Source organism: Geotrypetes seraphini, chromosome 1 (genome assembly GCF_902459505.1).
Source record: "Geotrypetes seraphini chromosome 1, aGeoSer1.1, whole genome shotgun sequence".
Classification (NCBI taxonomy): Eukaryota; Metazoa; Chordata; class Amphibia; order Gymnophiona; family Dermophiidae; genus Geotrypetes; species Geotrypetes seraphini.
In genome coordinates, this window is record NC_047084.1 from 163,909,535 (window position 1) to 163,931,416 (window position 21,882).

Here is a 21,882-nt window from a genome sequence, read left to right on the forward strand (position 1 = left end):
CACAATTGTAAGGCAATTTCTTCTTACTTTAGTTGTCTCTATCAACTCTGGAATAATCTTGCTCTAATCTGATTTTTTAGGTAGGTTAACACCTGTTCAAGAAAGGGATTAAAACCTGGCTTTTGTGTCTTCCTTTTCACTGATAACTGAATCATCACTATAGGCTCATATAATAGAAGATTAGGTTTTCACCTTCGATAATCTTCTTTCTGTTAGTCCCTGTAGGATTCCATACTCTAGAGCAGTGTCTCGCAAACTTTTTTGAGCTGGGGCACACTAAATCCCTGGCTCAAAACACCTGGAAGTGCACTGGCGCATGCCATCAGCGCATGCACAAAGGCCCTTCAAACAGGCCCTGTGCTGAGAGAAGGACCTGCGCTGGAGAGAAGGGGTGCTGGCGTCGGGAGATTGCTTACAGAACGTGCCTCTCTTCATGAGAGGCATGTCCTGTAGACAGTCAGCTGGCGCCAGCATCTCTCCTCTTCCCCAGTGTACCGCGGCACACCTGAAATCTCAGGAGACAAACTGATGTTCCGCAGCACACAGTTTGCGATACACTGCGCTAGAGGGAAGATTCCCAAAACTAGCATGTGACTTTAATGTGCTCGCTAAACCGTGCATGTATTTTAGCGGTGGATTATTAAAACAGCTTACCATGGTCTTTTCCGAGTTTTCTAGCAGTCTCCGATATTGCCATGCAAATGCAGTACAACGAGGTCATTAATATTAAAATGAGCACTCCAAGTGATTCTCTATAATGAAAAATTAGTTTTACAGAGTCCCACAGACCACCCCTGAAGCTCCCCTAGGAAATAATAGAGGTGTATTTACTGTCTGTGTAGTGCCTGCCTGCCTGCCAGCTCTGCCACACTGCAGCTGAATGGAGGAATAGGATTCAGGAACTGTTCCAAATGACCAAACTTGAAGATCTTCGGACTGCCCCATCGGATACCTCTCCACGCAACTGGGGTTGGAAATGCAGCTTGCCCCAAAGGGATATTTTACTCAGGATGCATATAGCCTGCGGTTATATCCCTGACAGGGTCAGAGGGCAAGCAAACTCCCAGAGGAATAATAATAATAAATTTATTCTTGTATACCGCCCATCCACAAAGTTCCAGGCGGTTAACATCAAAGAAGTATGAGAAGGGTGGCACAAGCAGGCTGGCTCCACAGATTCACTGAAGTTTTTCTGTGAAGCAGCAGTCTAGCTCCATAGGACTGCGTCCTTTTCTCCGGCAGAGGACCCCACATGGGGTCTCATGGCACCGAAAAAAACAAACTTTAAGTGAAAAAAATAAAAAAAAGATGCAGATCATATCCAAAAGACTTCTGTATGGATTGCTTGAAGAAATTGAAAACTGTAGGGGTTCTAACTCACTCTCTAAGGTAGAAGGAGCACATGCTCAGAAAAGTGTTGGGATTTCTGCAACTTCCAGATTGTGGGAAGGGATTGAACACCTAGAGTAATGGTTTATGGACTTTTCCTCCAGGAATTTGTCAAAACCATTTTTTAAACTCAGCTACATTAATTGCTTTTACCACTTGATCTGGCACCGAGTCCCCTAGTCCTAGTTAAGATTTAGAGTTGTATTTCTGCTTTAAGCCATTTTTAAGTCCAGCGGCTCTGTGGTTGCACCTTTTGATCCATGTGTTCTCCTAGGAACAGTAGGGACTAGTAATTTTGCAAAGGAAATGCAGTAACAAATCTCTAATATTTTACATACTTCAACTGTGGAGAAAGCTGGTGGGTAAAATCTGAACACAGTGGAATTTATAACTATGATCCAGGGAATATAGTACATACTTGTTTTCTAATATACAAGAGATAAAAATGCTAGGTGCATCTGTAATGAAACTAATAAAATATAAAACCAGAAACAAATCTACTCACCTGGGCCAGATGGGTATGGATGTGTGCCAGTTACTACATAGTCAGGCTCATGTCCTTTACAAAAAACAACAAAAAACAAAGAGAGGCAATTTACTAGCCAAAACCCCCAGACAGACAACTCTCTGGGATACTCTCAAGTACAGTGGTGCCTCGCATAACGGCCGCCTCGCACAGCGGACGCTGCGCACAACGAACTTTATGTCGTGATCCGTATAACGTACTTCGTTTCACACAACGAAGTCGCCCGAGCTGCATCCTTCCGGGGTTCCTGCGGGGTTGGATCGCAGCGGGGTTGGTCGAGGGTAGTCTCCTTCTCCTTACCTGCCCTGTCGCAGCACACAGCCGAACGGAAATCTTCCCGATGTCAGCGCTGACGTCGGAGGGAGGGCTTAAGCAAAGCCCTCCCTTCCTCCGACGTCAGCGCTGACATCAGGAAGACTTCCGGTCGGCTGTGTGCGGCTGCGGCAGGGCAGGTAGGAAGAAGGCAATGGCGAACGAAAGAGGGGAGAGGGGGGAGGGGGCGGTCCGCCCCGAAGAATGTGCACAGCTGGTCAGGTCCCCCGATCGACCGACAACAGGCCCGGCCGACAAACCTCCCTGCCCTGTAGCCGCGAATCTAAATTACCTCTTACAGCAGCTTCAATAATCCAGCTGCTGTAAGAAGGTAATTTAGATTCGCGGCTACAGGACAGGGAGATTTGTCCGACCGGGCCTGTTCTGTTGTCGGTCGGGTGCAAAAGCGCCACAAAGGTGGAGGCAGGGAGGGAGGAAAGGTGGAGTGGAGAAGAAAAGACGCTTAAGGGGGGAGAAGGCCGCTGAAAGCACATGTTGGAGCAGGGGATGAGAGGGAGGGAGAGAAGGGGAAATATTGGACAAGGGCAGAAGGGATGCTAAATCATAGGGTGACAGGCAGAGAGAACAACAGGAAAAAGAGTGGAAGCAATCTTGAACCCTGAGGGTGAGGGCAGAGAGAGGTGGTGAGATGATTGATCATGGGGAGAGGGACAAAAGGGAATAGAGATGGGATAAGAAGATAGTGGAAGTAAAAGGACAGGGAGATGTATGTTTTTAGATGTATCTAAATAAAAATAATAACAAAAAATTTATCTTTTTTATGTCATCTTAGCATATTTTATGCTGCAGAACGAATTATTTTTTTTTACATGTATTCCTATGGGAAAACGCGTTTCACATAACGAACGTTTCACATAACAAACTTGCTCCTGGAACCAATTAAGTTCGTTGTGTGAGGCACCACTGTACATTGATTTCCATAGTTATTGCATCTGTCACACTGAATGGTTTCTGAATATCAGGATGAGGTTTAAAAAAATCAATAACAAATATTTTTACATCACTAATATTTCCACATGTTTAAATAAAATGTAGTATTAAACAAAGGGAACCCAAGTAAACACAATGCAGTTTTTAAATTATTACTTCATTTATTTATTTAAAGAACAAAGTTATTCAACACCCATGTGAAAAAGTAATTATCCCCTTTGTTCTCAATCTACTAATTGACCAAATTTAACTGATACCGTATATACTTGAATATAAACTGGGATTTTGGGGCTCAAAAATGGGGGTCCCAGTTAATATTCGAGTCAATACACCCTCTTCCAAAATTATTGCAGGCTGCCGCCAGGCTCTGCACCCTGCCGCCCTCGCTATCCTAGCCTCATACCTCCCTGGCCTAGCCTCATACCTCTACTGCCGATTAGGATCCATTAAGGAAGGTGCTCAGCACTGAGCAGCAGCACCAAATTGCGCACCTGCTCGTGCTTCTCAGCAGCCAAAGATACTCACGGCAGCCAGTTAACAGCGGGGCAGGAACTTGGGAAGTTCACTCCTTCCCACTGCACCTTCACCGACGATCAGCAGTAGAGGTATGAGGCTAGGACAGGGAAGGCGGCAGGGTGCAGAGTCTGACAAGGGAGGGAGGGAAGGAAGGCAGGGGGCTGGGTGCAATGCCTGACAGGGGAGGGAGGGAAGGGTGCTGGGTGCAGTGACTGGTAGAAAGGGAGCTGGGTGCAGAGCCTGACAGGGCAGGGCATTTGAATATTAAGCCGCCCAACTTCCACCCAACTTATATTCGAGTCAGCTATTTTTCCTCCTTTTTGGGGGGAAAAATGGGGTCTCGACTTGTATTCGGATTGACTTATATTTGAGTATATACAGTAATTAGATTCAGCTGATTAAACATGGCCTGATTTGCCAACTCTGTTGAATTTAAACCCCGCTATATTTTGAACTTTACTGCAAGAGTAAAGTTTCTACCATAAAATTTCTACAGGAATTCTATGCCACAATCAGAGGGAATTTCAGAAGAATTGAGAAAAAATTGTTGAAATATATCAGTTTGGAAAGGGTAATAAAATCATTTCTAATGCTCTGCGATTCCAATGAACCACAGTGAAAATTATCTTCAAATGAAGAATACTTGGAACAGTGGTGAATCTTCTCAGGAGTGGTAAGCGCTGCCAAAATTATCCAAGGACGCAGTGACAAATGACAATGCTGGACAATTGGTCTAGTACAGGGGTTGGGCAACTCCGGTCCTCGAGGGCCAGAATCCAGTCAGGTTTTCAGGATTTCCCAATGAATATGCATTGAAAGCAGTGCCTGCAAATAGATCTCATGCATATTCATTGAGGAAATCCTGAAAACCCAACTGGATTCCAGCCCTCGAGGACCAGAGTTGCCCACCCCTGATCTAGTATCTTCATTGGCATATCAAAAATATTAATTGGCATATGAAAAAATATCTTTAATTGGCTTGATATAAAACTCAAAAATTGTCATAAAGGCTTGACCTTCTATGCATATTTGGAAAAATACTGCATAAACTCAAATATGAGCCGACCCAAACATAAACAGAAGTAACCTTTCTCCCCCTCACCCCTCCAAAAAGAGGAAAAAAGGTTGACTCAAATATAAACAGGGAGGTGGGTGGGTTAATGTTCAAGTACCCTACCCTGCCCCCAGCCCCACTCCCTCCCCTGCACCCTGCCCCCTCCCTCTTTTCCTCCCTCCTAATGCCTTGCAGGTCTCCGCCAGGCCTACCATAATACCTGGTAGGCCAGTGGTGGGCCAGGACAGCCTTCCACCATGTTAAATAGAACCAGTTGGCTCTTTTGACAATTTGCAATCCAGCCCAGGCTCTGTAAGACATGGACCACTTGAGTCATTGCCTGTTCTCCTTCTCAGAAAAATGGAGCTTTGATCAACCAGTTGCCCGGGTATTGATGCACTTGCAATCCTGCCCTTCGGAGATGTACCTTTGCAACCACCACCGTGAACGTGTGGGGTGTTATTGCCAGACCAACAGGAGTGTCGAGAACTGATAATGGCTCTCCAGCACTTGGACTATCAGGAACCTCCTGAGCTCCTGAAACAAGAACATGCAGATAAGCTTCCATTAAGTTTAGGGAAGCTAGAAATTCTCCCAGAGCTATCGCTGTGCTTACTGACCGCACTGTCTTCATGCAAAAGGGTAGAGTCTTCAGGGCCTCATTGACGTGTGTGAGATCTAGACTGGGTCTTCAATTTTCTTAGCCTATCTTGGGCACTATGAAGTATACAGAGAATCTGCCCAAGCCTGATTCTTCTGGTGATTCTGGTTCTTTTTTTTTTTTTTTTTTTTATTATTTATTTATAATTTTATACATTATTCCCAAGCATTTACATCTTGTACAGTAAGATTGTTTTAAATACACATAAAGAAAAAGAAAACAAATTACAATACGATATAGAAGATATTAAATATCATAACATCTTCTCCTTATAAAGACAATCTCTAGTCCACAATAATTGGATCCTAGACTTCAATAGGGTGGATTAAAACAAAAAGATCAAGATTAATCTTATACTTAAGAAAATCTAAATGGATGAAATCGCGGGGAGCTAATCATGTATTTGTGTTGTTACTTCTATTTTTTCACCTTTCTCAAGACGTTTCAATGCCACAAATTTGGTTAGGTGTGTCGGATCAAAGAAAACATATTTATCAGAACCATAATGAACAATACATTTGCAAGGAAATCTAAGGAAAAATTTCCCTCCCACTGAAATTACACCAGATTTTAATAACAAAAACTGCTTTCTTCGTTTTTGAGTCTCTTTGGTAACATCAGAAAAAATTTGTACTTTCTGACCCAAGAACTCTTTAGTTCTATTTTTAAAGAACATTTTCATAATCCAGTTCTTGTCTGGCATCAATACAACTGTTACCAGTAATGTCGCAGGTTTAACTAATTCTTTCATTGAACTTTCCAGTAATGTAGTAATGTCCAATTTTGATTCCTGTTGTTGCTCGTTGATCAATTGCTGATCCAATTTTCTATCAGGCAGGTAAAATACTTGTGTAAATGGTGGAATTAATTCTTCTGAAACTGAGAAAATCTCCAAGAAGTATTTTTTTAACATTTCCCTAGGAGACATAGAAGGTATCCTGGGAAAGTTTAGGAACCGCAAATTATTGGCTCGTTGGCCATTTTCAATCATTTCCAGTTTCATCCTGATATTTGTACTATCTCTAATCATAGTTTCTTGTACTTGTTTGACCCCTACTATCTCATTTTTATTTTTGTCTGAGGTAGCTTTGACTATAGTCAATTCTGATTGCATTTGAGTCATTTCTTGTTCCTGCTTATCAACTTTCATTTCTAGTGCTTTAAGTTGTGGAGTCAGTGTATTTCCCAGTTTGACTACTAAGTCCCAGAGAGACTCCATTGTAATTTCAGTGGGTTTTTCAACCAAAAAGAAGGAAGTCTCACCTGCCATACTTGCAGTAATCAAGTCTTGTTGTGTCTCCCTTTCCTTTGATGTTCCAGCCGCAGTATCTCTCTCCAGACTTAAAAAGTCTTTTGATAGTTCTAATACATCGCTCAAAGGTGAACCAGCCTCCTGGGCTACCGGCACTGCCTCTATGGACGTGCCTTGTGCCTGCGGTGAGCTAGTATGCTGCGGTTGGGGGGGAGTATCTCTTTCTTCCGGGCTCAGCGTAACCTCTAGCCCCTGGGTTCTGGTGGCGTCACCCCGTACCGCCAAGTCCTGCGGGCGATTCCCCGAAGTTGCAGGCTCCCGCTGAAGCCGCGTCAATAGGCGCTCAATAGTGAGAGGAGGAGGAATTACAGAACGCCGCGAGGCTCCGGCGGCACTTCTCCCTCTCCTCTTAGGCATGAGGAAATCTTCAGAGCAAGCTGAATATCCAGACAAGGTAAATTATAATATCTACCGAACGCTCAGGAGACGCTCCGAAATTCAACCACTCGCGGCCATCTTGGATCCAAATGCACCTTCATGTAATGTACGGTGATTCTGGTTCTATGGCCTGAATTTCTACAAGTCTCTGTACTGTTGCTAAGATCCTGCATGCCATTTCTAGGTGCCCCACCAGGAATGCCACAAACCAGTCTGTTAAGAGATGTTTGAAATCGAGCTTGTACCCTCCCCAAATGATCTCCGACAGCCAGCAGTCTTATGAGATCTGTGCCCAGACCTTTGCATACACTGAAAGCCTTTCATCTATCCTCAGGAGAAATGCTACGACCCTGGTGTCATAGTTCTTCTTGGAGGTTGAAGCAGGACAAGAACCAGAAGCCTGGCGTTGCCTAGGTCCTGTGAATCTCTGCCATGATCCTTAATAGGACCTCTGAGCTGAGGCTCCTCTTGGAGTACTGTCGAAAGTGTCTGGAATTACAAATATTAGTCTACTGTCATGCAGAGATTTGGGCCATCAATCTGCCACGCTGGCTATCAGGTCATCTAGACCTTTCCAAACAACATCTGTCCTTTGAGAGGGAGTCCTGCTGAGGGTAGCCTTGAAGGCAGAAGCTCCTACCCATTGTCTGATCCAGAGCATTCTGCAGGCTGAAATGGAATAAGCCGAGACCTGGGAGGGGTCCCCGTGGGAGTCCCATTGACCTTAGGGGGATCCCTGCGGGATTCCCATGATCCCCGTTCCCGTGCAGACCTCTAGCCTCCATCCCTGCCAGTTTTGAGGCAAAATGAGACAATCTGAAGATCTGGAGAATTGGGAAATCCAAGATGCTTGTCGTGGCAGTGTTTTGGTACCAAAAAAACCAGCTCAAAAACAACTTAACTAAAAGTTAAAAAAAAACCTCAGACCCTCCAGGATATGACAGAAATATTCAAAAATAGGATTGTCAGCCCCTTTGAGCCCCCTGCAGACACCTAACAGCTTGAACTCAAACCCTTGCAATTCAGTAGGCGACCTAAGCTACTAGGGATATGGACACTGAGCTCCATGTTTTCTGCAGGCAGGCCAAACAGGTCCCCAAGGGATTAGTCTGCCGGCTGCAGACCCAAGTTTGCTTCTTCTCCACACAGGCAGAGCTTTCTCCTCCACACTGGGGAGCTATGGTACATCAATAGGCACAAAACCCATAAAAATAGCAATAATAATAATAATAATAAAATACAGAGTAGATCAGAAAGACACTTCTGGCTCATGTGCAGCAGGAAAAACTGAAGGAGGCAGCAGAGCTCTCTGGAGGAGTTGAAAACCTGGAATGGATTCTTTCTGCATAGCTCGTGAGCATGAGGAGAATACCCTACAGTCCAGAATGAAACATCTATTGCACTATAAGTTATTATAGTGACTTGCGCTATGTTTAGTGGGCAGATACTTTTTCACGTAGATAACACAGGTATTGGATAACTTTGTTCCTTAAATAAATGAAATTTTAAAACTCAGGTTCCCTTTCTTTTAATATTACATGTTGTTTAGAGATCAGAAAACATTCACACATACACTCCTTTTTATCAAACTGTGCTGCCGAGCAGTGTGAGCTAAATGCCGAGCCACCCATAAGATTAGAATGGGCAGCTCGGCATTTAGCTTGTAAGCATTTTATAGTGACATGTGTACCTGGGACTTGAAATGTGACAGACACTGCAGTACCCCCTAGACTGCCCCTCTGCTGTGCTCAGCTCTCTGTGAACAGTTTGCTAAGAAAGCTGGCTGCTTTGAGGTCTGAAAATCTTTCTTTTGTGCATTTTTCATGTGAACATGTTTATATTTTGAGAATGGCCAAAAAAGGATACACGTCTTGCTGTTTTGAAAATGGACATTTTCTCTACTGAACTTCTAGATGTCTTTCCCAAAACTTCCAAACTCAAGTTCTATCAAAACTATCAAAAATGACCCTCGTAGTAAAGACACAAAGGAGTCAAATTAACAAATTTGAAAACTTGTGAACAGTCATGTGAACCAAATTACTGCTATTGCTTACTAGTTTCAAACTCCTTGCGTGTCAAAAATCTTTCACAAAATCTTTAGGCTTTGGTTAGAAAAGTAAAGTAAACAGGTGGACTAGAACAAGCTACAAGTGAGCTTTCTCCATGGCGTTTTCCATATATTTTTTTCAAGAACTCTGAAATATATCCCTACATTTACTTAAGGAGCGAACAGAAATGTATCAAAAAGCTTTCATTTAATTCTGAATCTTCTCTTAAGATTTTGGTCAGACAGTACAGAATAAATACTCAGGACTGAGTAACAGATTTGGGGGGAGTGAAATAGGATTGGGGGGAGGAAAGGAAGGAATGACCAATGAGATCTGAACAAACCATGCATTGCAGAATAAGCTTCGTAGGTGTCACCCACAATGTGGGGTCCTTTTTCACGAGCCTCCCTCTGGACAGGCATGTGCAGTACTGGCCCATACTCTATGTGCTGCTTAATTGCCATCTTCACCTTGTGACTGCAAACAGGAAATAACATGTAATCACCAGATTCAGTCCTTCAGTTCTAGTTTTTAAAAGGAGGTATTTAACTTATTAGAAGCTGTTCTCTTTGCTTCCTTTACAGGCACCAAAATATAGCTTCCATTCAAACATGAAAGGGCTGCAGGACTATGTAGGTGGTCTATAGGACACTGCCACTTTCCAATAAAGATATGCTCTCCCAGGGTCAGAGCTACCTTAAAATCCATAGTTCCATCCAAGGGGGAAATGACACAGGACGGAGTGGAGCCAGTAGAAAATGATCCAGGAAAAATAAAAACCTAGGGCACAGATAGGTTAAACGAGGCAAAGAGGGAATCAGTGATAACCAACTACATTTGTCTCCACCATCGCTACCCTGTGAACTGCAACTGCTAGTCAGGTAGGCCAAGTTCAACTTAGAACCTTGCAACTTTGGATTTTTTGACCCAAATAACTGCTAGAGACTATACTGGTAACTCCAAAGAACCAGGCCAGAGATAAAGTGGGTATTTTTGTGCTGAGAGAAAAATAATGTATACTTGTGGCCCTGCAGAAGCAAGCCACTGGAGAATCTTATTACAACTAAATCATTTTGTGTTTATTTCCTCTCCCCACCTGTAAATGGAAGGGGACTCTTACCCGATAGTTATAACAAATAGCATTTTTTACTTGCACTCATTGTGTAGATCCAGTTTGTCCTGGCTAAAGTTCTGCCCTCGCTGGCCTTTCATAATAAGAATACTGTTTCTGGGAGAATTCAGTGTCTATCCAAGAAAGGATTTCCTTAAGACAGCATGTGTTCATTCTCTAGAGCAGTGTTTTTCAACCGCTGTTCCGCGGCACACTAGTGTGCCGCAAGATGTTGCCTGGTGTGCCGTACAGTGCAGACACTGATTAGGCCTCAGGCCGGGTCCCGCACGCGCTCCCATGAGACTCCCCCGGTCCCCGCTGCTGTTCAGTTTCGATCTTCTGCTCTGACGCAACCGGAAACAGGAAGTTGCAGCAGAGCAGAAGATTGAACACTGAGCAGCCGCGCGTGCGCGGCTCTTTGGGAAAGCGTGCATGTCGCCGAAAAACAAAACCTACAAACTAAGGTGAGGCAAAGGGAGAGAGCTGGCTAAACAGTAGGATCGATTGGGCAGGCGAGTGGTGGCTGCGGGGACCGTGCGATCGCTCGTGTTCCCGGCTCAAATTGGAAGGAGGGAGTGAAAGGGAAAAGGATTCTGGGCCAAGGGGATGAAGACGGAAAGAAAAACCCACAGCAGGAAAGAAAGGGAAGGACAGGCAGGTGAGCCAGATGCTAGAAGCAGGGGGGGGGGGCAAGAAAGAGGGAAAAAAGCTAGATGGGGTTGAAAAGAAGAGACACACTGGTAGAAGAGGAAGATAGGGGAAATCTGGACACAGGAAGGTAACAGAAAGAGGGGAAATTATGTGCATGGGGCATAGGGACAGAGACATAAAGGGGACATGTCATGGGGATGGTATATGGACACAGGGGGGGGCAATGACAGATACATAGGGGAGATATTAGAAATGGAGAAAATAGGAGTACAGAAGCGAGATGGTTTGTGGGGATGGGACAGGGACCGAGCTCGCAGGCTCCAGTGGCTTGCACAAATTACATTGTAACGTGCCATGAAAATAAGAGGGAGGAAGGTAGATAGATAAGCCACGTGAGAGGAGCTGAAGGGTAGTAGAAAGGAACAGATGGTAAAGGAGGGAGGGAAGGGTGGTGGTGGAAAGGAATAGGACAGACATTGAAGGAGGGTGGAGAGGAACAGACCCCGAAGGGAAATGTGGAAGACAGAGTGGGAAGAAGACAGATGCCAGACTATGGGGGAGCGGAGGGAAGAAGATGGGTGCTAGACCAATTGGGGGGGGGGGTGAAGGGAGAGGCACAGTAACAGCAAATGGAAGACGTAGAGAGAAGACACACAGTGGATGGAAGGAATTGAATGAGAAGATGTGGAAAGCAGAAACCAGACAACAAAGGTAGAAAAAAAAATTATATTTATTTATTTATTTTTTGCTTTAGGATAAAATAGTATATTAGTTGTGTTGATAAAAATTTATAAACAAAGCCCTGCCAGCTGAACATCTCTTTCTCTTGTTCAGCAGCAGGAACTTTGATTTATAAGAAAGGAATAAGCTAAATATTACAGTACTAAGGCTTATATGGATGCAGCGGGGACGGTGACGGGGCGGTGAATGGGATGGCAGTGGCGGTGACGGGGCGGTGAAAGGGATGGCGGTGACGGTGACGGGGCGGTGAAGGGAACGGCTGTTGACGAAGAGCTATGTGTGTGTCTTTCTTCGATTCCAGCCAGAATATCAGCTTTGTGTTCAGCCAAACAGGCCCAGGTTTCGCACTGAATAAAGTATTTTATAATTTTTCACTATTCTGTTTACTTAATATGTAATGTAATGTAATTTATTTCTTATATACTGCTACATCCGTTAGGTTCTAAGCGGTTTGAAAAAAATATACATTAAGATTATAAATGAGAAGTAAGAAGGTACTTAAAAAATTCCCTTACTGTCCCGAAGGCTCACAATCTAACTAAAGTACCTGGAAATTAATAAAGAAGAGAAAATAAAGATGGTTGAAAAAAGAAAAATTATATGTGAACTTATAGGATGGAAATTAAACTGACAGTGAATAAAATACTTTCTTTGTGTTTATTTGATTCCTATTCAAGAGAATTACTTTATATATAGTCAATATAGGCACAGAGTTAAATTTTTTAACATTTTCTAATGGTGGTGTGTGCCTCGTGATTTTTTTCATGAAACAAGTGTGCCTTTGCCCAAAAAAGGTTGAAAAACACTGCTCTAGAGACCTTCTTGCACTCTATGTTTATGTCAACTTTACAAAAACATCTCATTTAAATTGTTATATTTATTTATTCAGTTTCTGGCTATTCATAAGCTTGTTAAGAATTGGAAAATTAGGATTTCTCAGCTTCAAATTTTATTGAAAATTATTTTGTTTTTTTATTTGATATGTAATCTTGTTAAATATGTTAACTTTATTAGGTTTTTACTAAATAGTTGAGGAGGTTTTTTACTAAGGCGCACTAGCTGATTTAGCGTGCGCTAAATGCTAACACGCCCCCCTCCTTGGGAGAACAGTATAGAAAATTTAATAAATAAATTATATTCTATGGACACGTTTGCATTTAGCATGCACTAAATAGGCCAACGCACCTTAGTAAAAGACCTCCTTAACTATACAGTAAAAACTTAATAAAGCTAATGAAGGTAATATTTAACAAGATTACCGAACATTACCTTTCCATTAGCTGCTAGTTACAAGTGGAATCAGGCAGGGCAGGCTCACTCAAAACAGAAGGGGACTACAGAACTGCACAGAAGTGTAAAAGTTTAAAAATGACATGTTACCATCCCTCTACCTTCTGCACATTAATGTAAAATTCTGTTGCTGTGACAGCTGCAAGTAGGGTGGTTTACAACGAAGCAGGGCGGTTGGGGGAAGTATTTTTTGGAATGGCAAACAGTGGGTGAAAGAGCTATATGCAGGGTAGTATAGTAGTTGCAGGAGTGGTGTTTGGGGATTATGGCAGTTTACAGGGTAGTGAGGTAGTTGTAAGTGGGGGTTAGGAAGAATAGGAGTGTGGCACAGTGGTTAAAGCTACAGCCTCAGCACCCTGAGGTTGTGCGTTCAAACCCACGCTGCTCCTGTGACCCTGAGCAAGTTACTTAATCTCCCCCATTGCCCCAGGTACATTAGATAGATTGCGAGTCCTCTGGGACAGACAGGGAAAATGCTTGAGTACCTGAATAGCAATGTTACTTACCGTAACAGTTGTTATCCAGTGACAGCAGGCAGCTATTCTCACTAGTGGGTGATGTCATCCGACAGAGCCCCGACACGGACATCTTGAAAGCATGTCTTGCTTGAAGAAACTTAGAAGTTTCGAGATGCCCGCACCGCGCATGCGCCAGTGCCTTCCCGCCCGATGTACCGGGCCCGTCTCCTCAGTTCAGGTAGCTAGCCTGAGAAGCCAACCCAGGGGAGGTGGGTGGGACGTGAGAATAGCGGCCTGCTGTCCCTGGATAACAACTGTTACGGTAAGTAACATTGCTTTATCCCAGGACAAGCAGGCAGGTATTCTCACTAGTGGGTGACCTCCAAGCTAACCCCAATGGGATGGTGGGAGAGTTGGCAATTTCAAGAGAATAAATTTTGTAACACTGTTTGGCCAAACTGTCCATCCCGTCTGGAAAAAGTGTCCAGACAATAATGAGAGGTGAATGTATGAACCGAGGACCAAGTGGCAGCCTTACAAATCTCCTCAATCGGTGTCGATCTGAGGAAGGCTACAGAGGCTGCCATTGCTCTGACCTTATGGGCTGTGACCTTACAGGGAAGGGATAATCCAGCCTGGGCATAGCAGGAAGAGATACAAGCCGCCATCCAGTTAGAGATGGTGCGCTTCGATACAGGTTGTCCCAACTTGTTTGGATCAAAGGAGACGAAAAGTTGAGGAGCAGTTCTGTGAGGCTTTGTGCGATCCAAGTAGAAAGCTAAAGCACGTTTACAGTCCAGAGTGTGCAAAGCAGCTTCCCCAGGATGAGAATGAGGCTTTGGAAAGAACACTGGAAGCACGATGGATTGGTTGATGTGAAATTCAGAGACCACTTTAGGCAGGAATTTCGGATGAGTACGAAGAACCACCTTGTCATGATGGAATACAGTGAACGGTGGATCCGCCACTAGGGCCTGAAGCTCACTGACCCGGCGAGCAGACGTGAGGGCCACCAGAAAAACCACCTTCCAGGTGAGATACTTAAGTGGAGCCTTGTTGAGAGGTTCAAACGGAGGCTTCATGAGATGAGACAGGACAACATTGAGATCCCAAACCACAGGAGGAGGTTTGATAGGAGGGTTGACATGAAAAAGACCTTTCATAAATCTGGAAACCACAGGATGAGCAGACAAAGGTTTCCCCTGTAGAGGCTGATGGAAAGCCGCAATAGCACTCAGGTGGACTCGTATGGAGGTAGACTTGAGACCAGACTGAGATAGGTGTAGAAGGTAGTCCAATACAGAAGAAAGGGAAGCTCGCTGAGGTTCCTTGGCATTGGAAATACACCAGGAGGAGAATCTAGTCCGTTTTTGGGAGTAGCATTGTCGAGTAGCAGGCTTCCTGGAAGCCTCCAAGACCTCCCTCACTGCTTGAGAAAACTGGTGAGGAGTTATGTTGAAAGGAACCAAGCTGTCAGGTGGAGGGACTGCAGATTGGGATGAAGTAGTGAACCTTGATGTTGAGTGAGTAGTGAAGGAAACACTGGAAGAAGTATGGGCTCCCTGCTGCTGAGTTGAAGTAGAAGGGAGAACCAAGGTTGTCTGGGCCACCGAGGAGCAATTAGAATCATGGTGGCATGGTCTGATCTCAACTTGACCAGAGTCTTCTGAATGAGAGGAAAAGGAGGAAACGCATATAGGAAGCGATTCCCCCAACCCAGTAGAAAAGCGTCTGCCTCGAGGCGGAGAGGAGTGTAGATCCTGGAGCAAAACTGAGGCAGCTTGAAGTTGTGGGGGGCTGCAAAGAGGTCTATCTGAGGTGTCCCCCACTGTGCAAATATCTGATGAAGGGGTTTGGAATTGAGCGTCCATTCGTGAGGTTGGAGAAGACGACTCAATTTGTCTGCCAAGACATTGTCCTTCCCCTGAATGTAGACAGCCCTGAGGAAGGTGTTGTGGCGGACCGCCCAATCCCAGACTCGAAGAGCTTCCTGGCAGAGGGAGGCCGAGCCCGTGCCCCCTTGCTTGTTTACATAATACATAGCGACCTGATTGTCGGTGCGAATTAGGACCACCATGTCGTGAAGCAGATGTTGAAAAGCCTGAAGAGCATTGAAGATGGCTCTGAGCTCCAGAAGATTGATTTGATGTAGTCGTTCCGCACTGGTCCAGAACCCCTGAGTGCGAAGACCATCCAGATGAGCTCCCCATGCATAGTTCGATGAATCGGTCGTGAGAACTTTCTGGTGGGGAGGAGAGTGAAACAGCAAACCTCTGGATAGATTCGAAGAGGTCATCCACCAGAGAAGAGACTGCCGTAGAGCAGGAGTGACTACAATGTGGCGGGACAATGGGTCGTACACCTGAGTCCACTGAGATGCCAAGGTCCATTGAGGAATTCTGAGATGTAGTCTGGCAAAAGGCGTCACATGAACTGTGGATGCCATGTGACCCAAGAGGACCATCATGTGTCTCGCTGAGACGGACGGGCGAGAAGACACCGACTGGCAGAGTAGAAGAAGAGCATCCATGCGCTGAGGAGGAAGGAACGCTCGAAGTTGGATGGTATCCAGGACCGCCCCGATGAAGGGGAGAGTCTGGGTGGGCTGAAGATGTGACTTGGGAAAGTTGATCTCGAAGCCCAAGTTCTGCAGAAAACAAATCGTAGTCAAGGTCGCCGAAATGACCTCTGGGGCCGACGGGGCCTTGATGAGCCAGTCGTCGAGGTATGGAAACACCTGGAGACCCATGTTCCGGAGTGCAGCGGCCACCACCACCAGACACTTCGTGAAGACTCTGGGCGAAGAGGAAAGGCCGAATGGAAGCACTCGATACTGCAGATGTAGATGTCCCACCCGAAATCTGAGGAACTTGCGGGAGGCCGGATGAATCGGGATGTGAGTGTAGGCCTCCTTGAGGTCCAGAGAGCATAACCAATCGTTCTGCTCGAGGAGGGGATAGAGAGAGGCAAGGGTCAGCATACGGAACCGCTCCTTGACCAAAAACTTGTTGAGGACTCGAAGGTCCAAAATGGGCCGCAGATCGCCCGTCTTCTTCGGAACCAGGAAATATCGGGAGTAAAACCCTTGGTTCTGCTGATCTAACGGGACTGGCTCGACGGCCCGAAGCCGAAGCAAGGCCTGAGCCTCCTGGAGAAGAAGGGCGGTCTGCGTTAAGTTGGAAGGATACTCTCTTGGAGGGTGGTCCGGGGGGACCCGTTGGAAATGAAGAGAGTATCCCTCTCTTACGATGGTAAGGACCCAAAGGTCTGTGGTGATTGACTCCCATCGATGACAAAAATGATGGAGACGACCCCCTATGGGAAAAACAGGAGAAGACAGAACGTTGGTTATGCTCCCTGGAAGAGAGTCAAAAAGGCTGAGTAGCCTTGGGTGCAGCCGGCATCTGAGGCTTCTGCTGAGTCTTTTGCGGAGGCTGTCTCTTCGCAGGCTGTCTCGCAGGAGGAGTCTGCCTCGGTTGATAACGCCGCCGGTAAATTTGAGGCGGTCTAGAGGGACGAGACTGCTGAGGCTTCGGTTTAGGACGCAGAATAGACTGAAAAGACTTTTCATGGTCCGACAGCTTTTTAGTAACAGTTTCTATAGACTCATCAAATAGATCAGCTCCTGCACAAGGTACATTTGCAAGTCTGTCTTGGAGGTTCGGATCCATATCGATGGTTCGAAGCCACGCCAGGCGACGCATGGCAACCGAACATGCCGCAGCTCGAGCCGAGAGCTCAAAGGCATCGTAGGAGGATTGCATCAGTTGAAGGCGTAATTGGGACAGGGTCGCCACCACCTCTTCAAACTGGAAACGAGCCTGAGCATCGATGAAAGGAATGAACTTGCGGAGCACCGGCAAGAAAAAATCCAAGTATGAAGAGAAGAAAAAGTTGTAGTTGAGCACTCGAGTCGCCATCATCGAGTTCTGATAGATACGTCTACCAAACTTATCCATCGTTCTCCCCTCTCTGCCCGGAGGCACGGAAGCATAGACTTGGGAGGGATGAGAACGTTTGAGAGAGGACTCGACTAGAAGGGACTGATGAGAAAGTTGAGTTCCCTCAAACCCCTTGTGGTGAACGATGCGGTATCGAGCATCCAGTTTACTGGGAACTGCAGGCAAGGAATACGGTGTCTCAAAACAGCGCATGAAAGTCTGGTCCAGCAGCTTGTGTAGAGGAAGCCGAAGTGTCTCCGCCGGAGGGTGAGGTAAATGCATGGTGTCCAAATACTCTTTAGAATATTTGGACCCAGTGTCCAAAGTCACATCCAAGTCATCCGCCATCTGTCGGAGAAAGGATGAGAAAGACAGTTGGTCTGCCAAGGCCGGCCGACGAGACGGGCTAGAAGACGTGGAAGCCTCCGGGTCCAGGGAGAGCTGAGATCGGCATGGAGAATAGGAGGCAGATGGTTCCTCATACTCCGGCCCCTCCGGCTGGGACACATCCGACGAGGAGTACCCCAAACGCTGCATCTTCTTCTGCGGAGACACCTCCGAATGACGTGAGGAGTGCCGAGAAGAGTGCCGAGATCGATGCCCCTCCCGGTGACGGGACGGAGAACAAGATCTTCTATGCATCGATTGATCCTTCGAAGCCTCAAAGGAATGGATAGGGCTCGATGCAGTGGATCGCAGAGGTGGCAGAGATGCGGATTCACGCAGCGCCACCCATGTCTGGTATGGAGTGCGGAAGAACTCCTCCTGCGATGCAGTATGCCCAGGACTACGATTATCAGGAGCCGCCCTAGCACCCTGTTGGCGTGGAGGTGTGATGGGCTCCAAAGGTGGCATCTCAGGAAGGGAAGCCCTCCTGGAGGATTCCGCCGCCTCCGCCGATCCCCCTCGTCGAGCAGAGAGATCGAACGACGAGGAGGAGGGGGAGGGGGCGGACCGCCCTCTGAAACCGGGGTCGGAATCTCACCTTGAATGTTGGCGATAAGCCGGGGTCCAATAGTGCGCATAAGCTCGACAAACTGAGCTTCTAGCAGGGATCGAAGCGAAGCCGATATGGAGGGATCCGCACCGAAAGGGGGTCCTCCTGCACGGTCTTCGCGTTCCTTCGTGGCCAAGTGTTTCTGCTTGCTAGCTTTAGGCACTTTGATGACCACGGGAGGGACGGTGGAAGGCGGTACCTGAACCGAGGACACGGAGGCAGGTGCCGATGCTGAACTCGAAGCTGAAGCCGGGGCAAACGATGCGGGCTTCACGATGCTCGATGCAGGAGTCGCAGACGTAGGTTTCGAATGGACCGGCGAAACCTCTACAGCCGCAGTAGCAGAGATGTCCTTGGCAGTCTCCATCTTGAACATCGACTCCCAGAGCAAGCAGCGCCGCTTAAACGAGCGCGCAGTGAGCGTGGAACAAGGCCGGCACGATTTCGGAACGTGTTCCGGACCAAGACACTGAAGGCAGCGTCGGTGTGGGTCCGTCAGCGAAATCGCACGCTGGCACTTGCTGCACTTTTTAAAACCGGTGATTGGTCGGGACATAGGCCGGAAAATCGACGCTGCAAGGTCGAAGCCGCTAGGCCGCAGCCACGAGGCCGGCCCGGCCGAACCGCCGGAAGAAATAATTTTAAGTTTTTTGTTTTAGAAAAATAAAGTAAAATTGAAATAAAGTCAAAGAAATAAACAGAAACGCGGGTTAAAGAAGGCAAAAAACTGAAATTCAGTCAGCGCAGAATGAAGACAAACTTCTCAGCTCCGCGGAAAGAAAAGAACTGAGGAGACGCGCCCGGTACATCGGGCGGGAAGGCACTGGCGCATGCGCGGTGCGGGCATCTCGAAACTTCTAAGTTTCTTCAAGCAAGACATGCTTTCAAGATGTCCGTGTCGGGGCTCTGTCGGATGACATCACCCACTAGTGAGAATAGCTGCCTGCTTGTCCTGGGATAAAAATTCATATAAACTGTTCTGATCTCCTCTGGGAAAACAGTATAGAAAATTGAATAAATAAATAGTGTGCAAAGTTTCAGCCTCTGATAACCAGAGCTGGTATTGTGACATCATAATGCCTCATTCCACCAGTGCCTAAGAGCCAACCTCATCAGTGATGCCACAATGGCTTCATTGTCCTATACTTGGCTCACTTCTATTTGATTTCTAGAGTGGTGCAGTGGTTAAAGCTACAGCCTCAACATCCTGAGGTTGTTGGTTCAAACCCTCGCTGCTCCCTGTGACCCTGAGCAAGTTACTTAATCCCCCCATTGCCCCAGGTACATTAGATAGATTGCGAGTCCTCTGGGACAGACAGGGAAAATGCTTGAGTACCTGAATAAATTCATGTAAACCATTCTGAGCTCCCTTGGGAGAACGGTATAGAAAATTGAATAAATAGTGTGAAAAGTTTCAGCCTCTGATAACCAGAGCTGGTATTGTGACATCATAATGCCTCATTCCACCAATGCCTAAGAGCCAACCTCATCAGTGATGTCACAATGGCTTTATTGTCCTATACTTGGCTTGCTTCTACTACATTTTGATTTCTAGAGTGTCGCAGTGGTTAAAGCTACATCCTCTGCACCCTGAGGTTGTAGGTTCAAACCCATGCTGCTCCCTGTGACCCTGAGCAAGTCACTTAATCCCCCATTGCTCCAGATACATTAGATAGATTGTGAGTCCTCCGGGACAGACAGGGAAAATGCTTGAGTACCTGAATAAATTCATGTACACCTTTCTGAGCTCCCTTGGGAGAACAGTAAAGAAAATTGAATAAATAAATATATACCGCCTTTCGTAATGGCAATGCACTGTACAATAGTCATCGTTATTCAATAGTAGGGAATTTTAAACTGCCTGTTCTTTATCTACTACATTTCACATTAAGTTAGAAATGCATTGTGCCTTACTTCCCTGGAATCCCAGTCCATTTTCAAACCAGGGTCACTTTACCAATTTTTTCCCTCATACCAAACTTCATCCAATTTTGTTAAAATATTGACAAGCTATTTTGTATAATTCTTTTCAACCTCTTTTGGGTTAGAAAGAATAAAGAATAAAGAAACAATTTAATGTGTAAGCATCCTCAGCTCAAATGAAAAACCCAGCACTGCAAGGAAGAGCAACAACTAGTATTAATCAAAGAACAGCACCAAAAAACTCATCTAAGGAGGGTGCTGAAGCAGTTAATTCATGGACACTGTACATCCGGGTTCTGTGGCCAAAGCCCAGTGAGCAACTGTAGGGAGGGAGTCCTTAAAGCTGAAACTACATAGAGTTAGAGTTCTGTACCAGTAGAACACTTTTCATTCAGTTTACACACTCTTTCAACTTCTTATGTTTACTTCTCACCTTTCTTCGTCCATCTCAACTGGCTTTGCATTATCAGCCACAAACATATCATGTGTCCTTTTCAGAGATCTGAACACGAGCGTGTGCACAGAGTGTTTCTGCACATCCTGCAGAGAAAACAATTGCAAGGGATTCTTTACTCACAGAATTTCACAGTGTGTTGTAGGCTCTGTTCAACCCCCAAACCCTTCAGGATTCTGAAGGACAAACAGAGGAAAATCTAAATAGCAACTATTAAAAGTTCAAAAGACATTGTTTTCTTTTATACCATTCAACAGGTTCTGAAAAGCTTTTTGGAGAAGCCACCATATAGAAACTCCATCACCTCACTCCACAGCTTTCTCAATACATCTAAATACATACTGTCCAATATTCAGCACTATTTATTTTAAATCTTTTTTTTTTAACAAAGTAGAAACAATTCCAATAAAACATACAAAAAATATATTGAATTCCAGTAACATTTATTTATGTATTTATATACAACTTATAGCTTAAGTGGTTTACATTCAGGTACTAAAGCATTTTTTCCTATATGTCTCAGTGGGCTCACATTCTACCTAATGTACCAGGGGCAATGGGGATTAAGTGACTTGCCCAGGTCAATAACCACAACTTATCTCCTCCCCCCCCCCCAACAGTGCTACATGACAATCATAAAGGAAAAAAAATAAACTATAAAACAGAACATATACAATGTGCCTTTTGAAACCCAAAGTAGCCCCCCACTCCCACTCCTTACCAACTGCCTGAACTCATCAAAACTTCCCAAAGAGAGGTAGCAAAAAAAAAAAAAAAAAAAGAAAGAAAGAAGAAAAATAGGAAAATTTGACTCATAACGCCATATGACCCTTTGACAGAAAGAAGGAACTCCCTCCCAAAAGAAAGAGGAGGAAGAGAGATAAAAAGAAGAAAAGAAAAAAACTACACACACAACCACAGCCATACATACCAAGCATTCATTCCGTGGAGATCCCCCTTTCTTACTGCACAGTCCAGACAGACCCAAACTTTAAAAGAGTTAAGTACTAAACTCCTGGCCCTGGGTGCTAAAGACTGAATATAAGAATCCCAAATTTGCAAAAATAGTTGTTTCCATTTGTAATTAAGATGGGCATGCCTTGTTATAGACCAGTGGTCTCAAACTCATGGCCCAGGGGCCACATGCAGCCTGCCAGGTACTATTTTGA

The 21,882-nt window shown here is 45.4% G+C and overlaps 1 protein-coding gene across 3 annotated transcripts in view; it reads right to left on the reverse strand.

Moving 5' to 3' along the window:
* Nucleotides 1-21,882, reverse strand: part of PLRG1 (pleiotropic regulator 1) — a 104,413-nt gene that overhangs the window by 71,988 nt on the left and 10,543 nt on the right. The window contains exons 2-4 of one of the 3 annotated variants that reach the window (XM_033941068.1): nucleotides 20,693-20,799; nucleotides 9,491-9,624; nucleotides 1,895-1,948 (exon numbers count right to left, since the gene is read on the reverse strand). In XM_033941068.1, coding sequence (XP_033796959.1) covers nucleotides 1,895-1,948; nucleotides 9,491-9,624; nucleotides 20,693-20,799 — 295 coding nt within the window. Of the gene's footprint in view, nucleotides 1-1,894; nucleotides 1,949-9,490; nucleotides 9,625-20,692; nucleotides 20,800-21,882 lie in introns of those variants that run through there. The other 2 variants (XM_033941078.1, XM_033941086.1) reach the window with 2 other exon arrangements.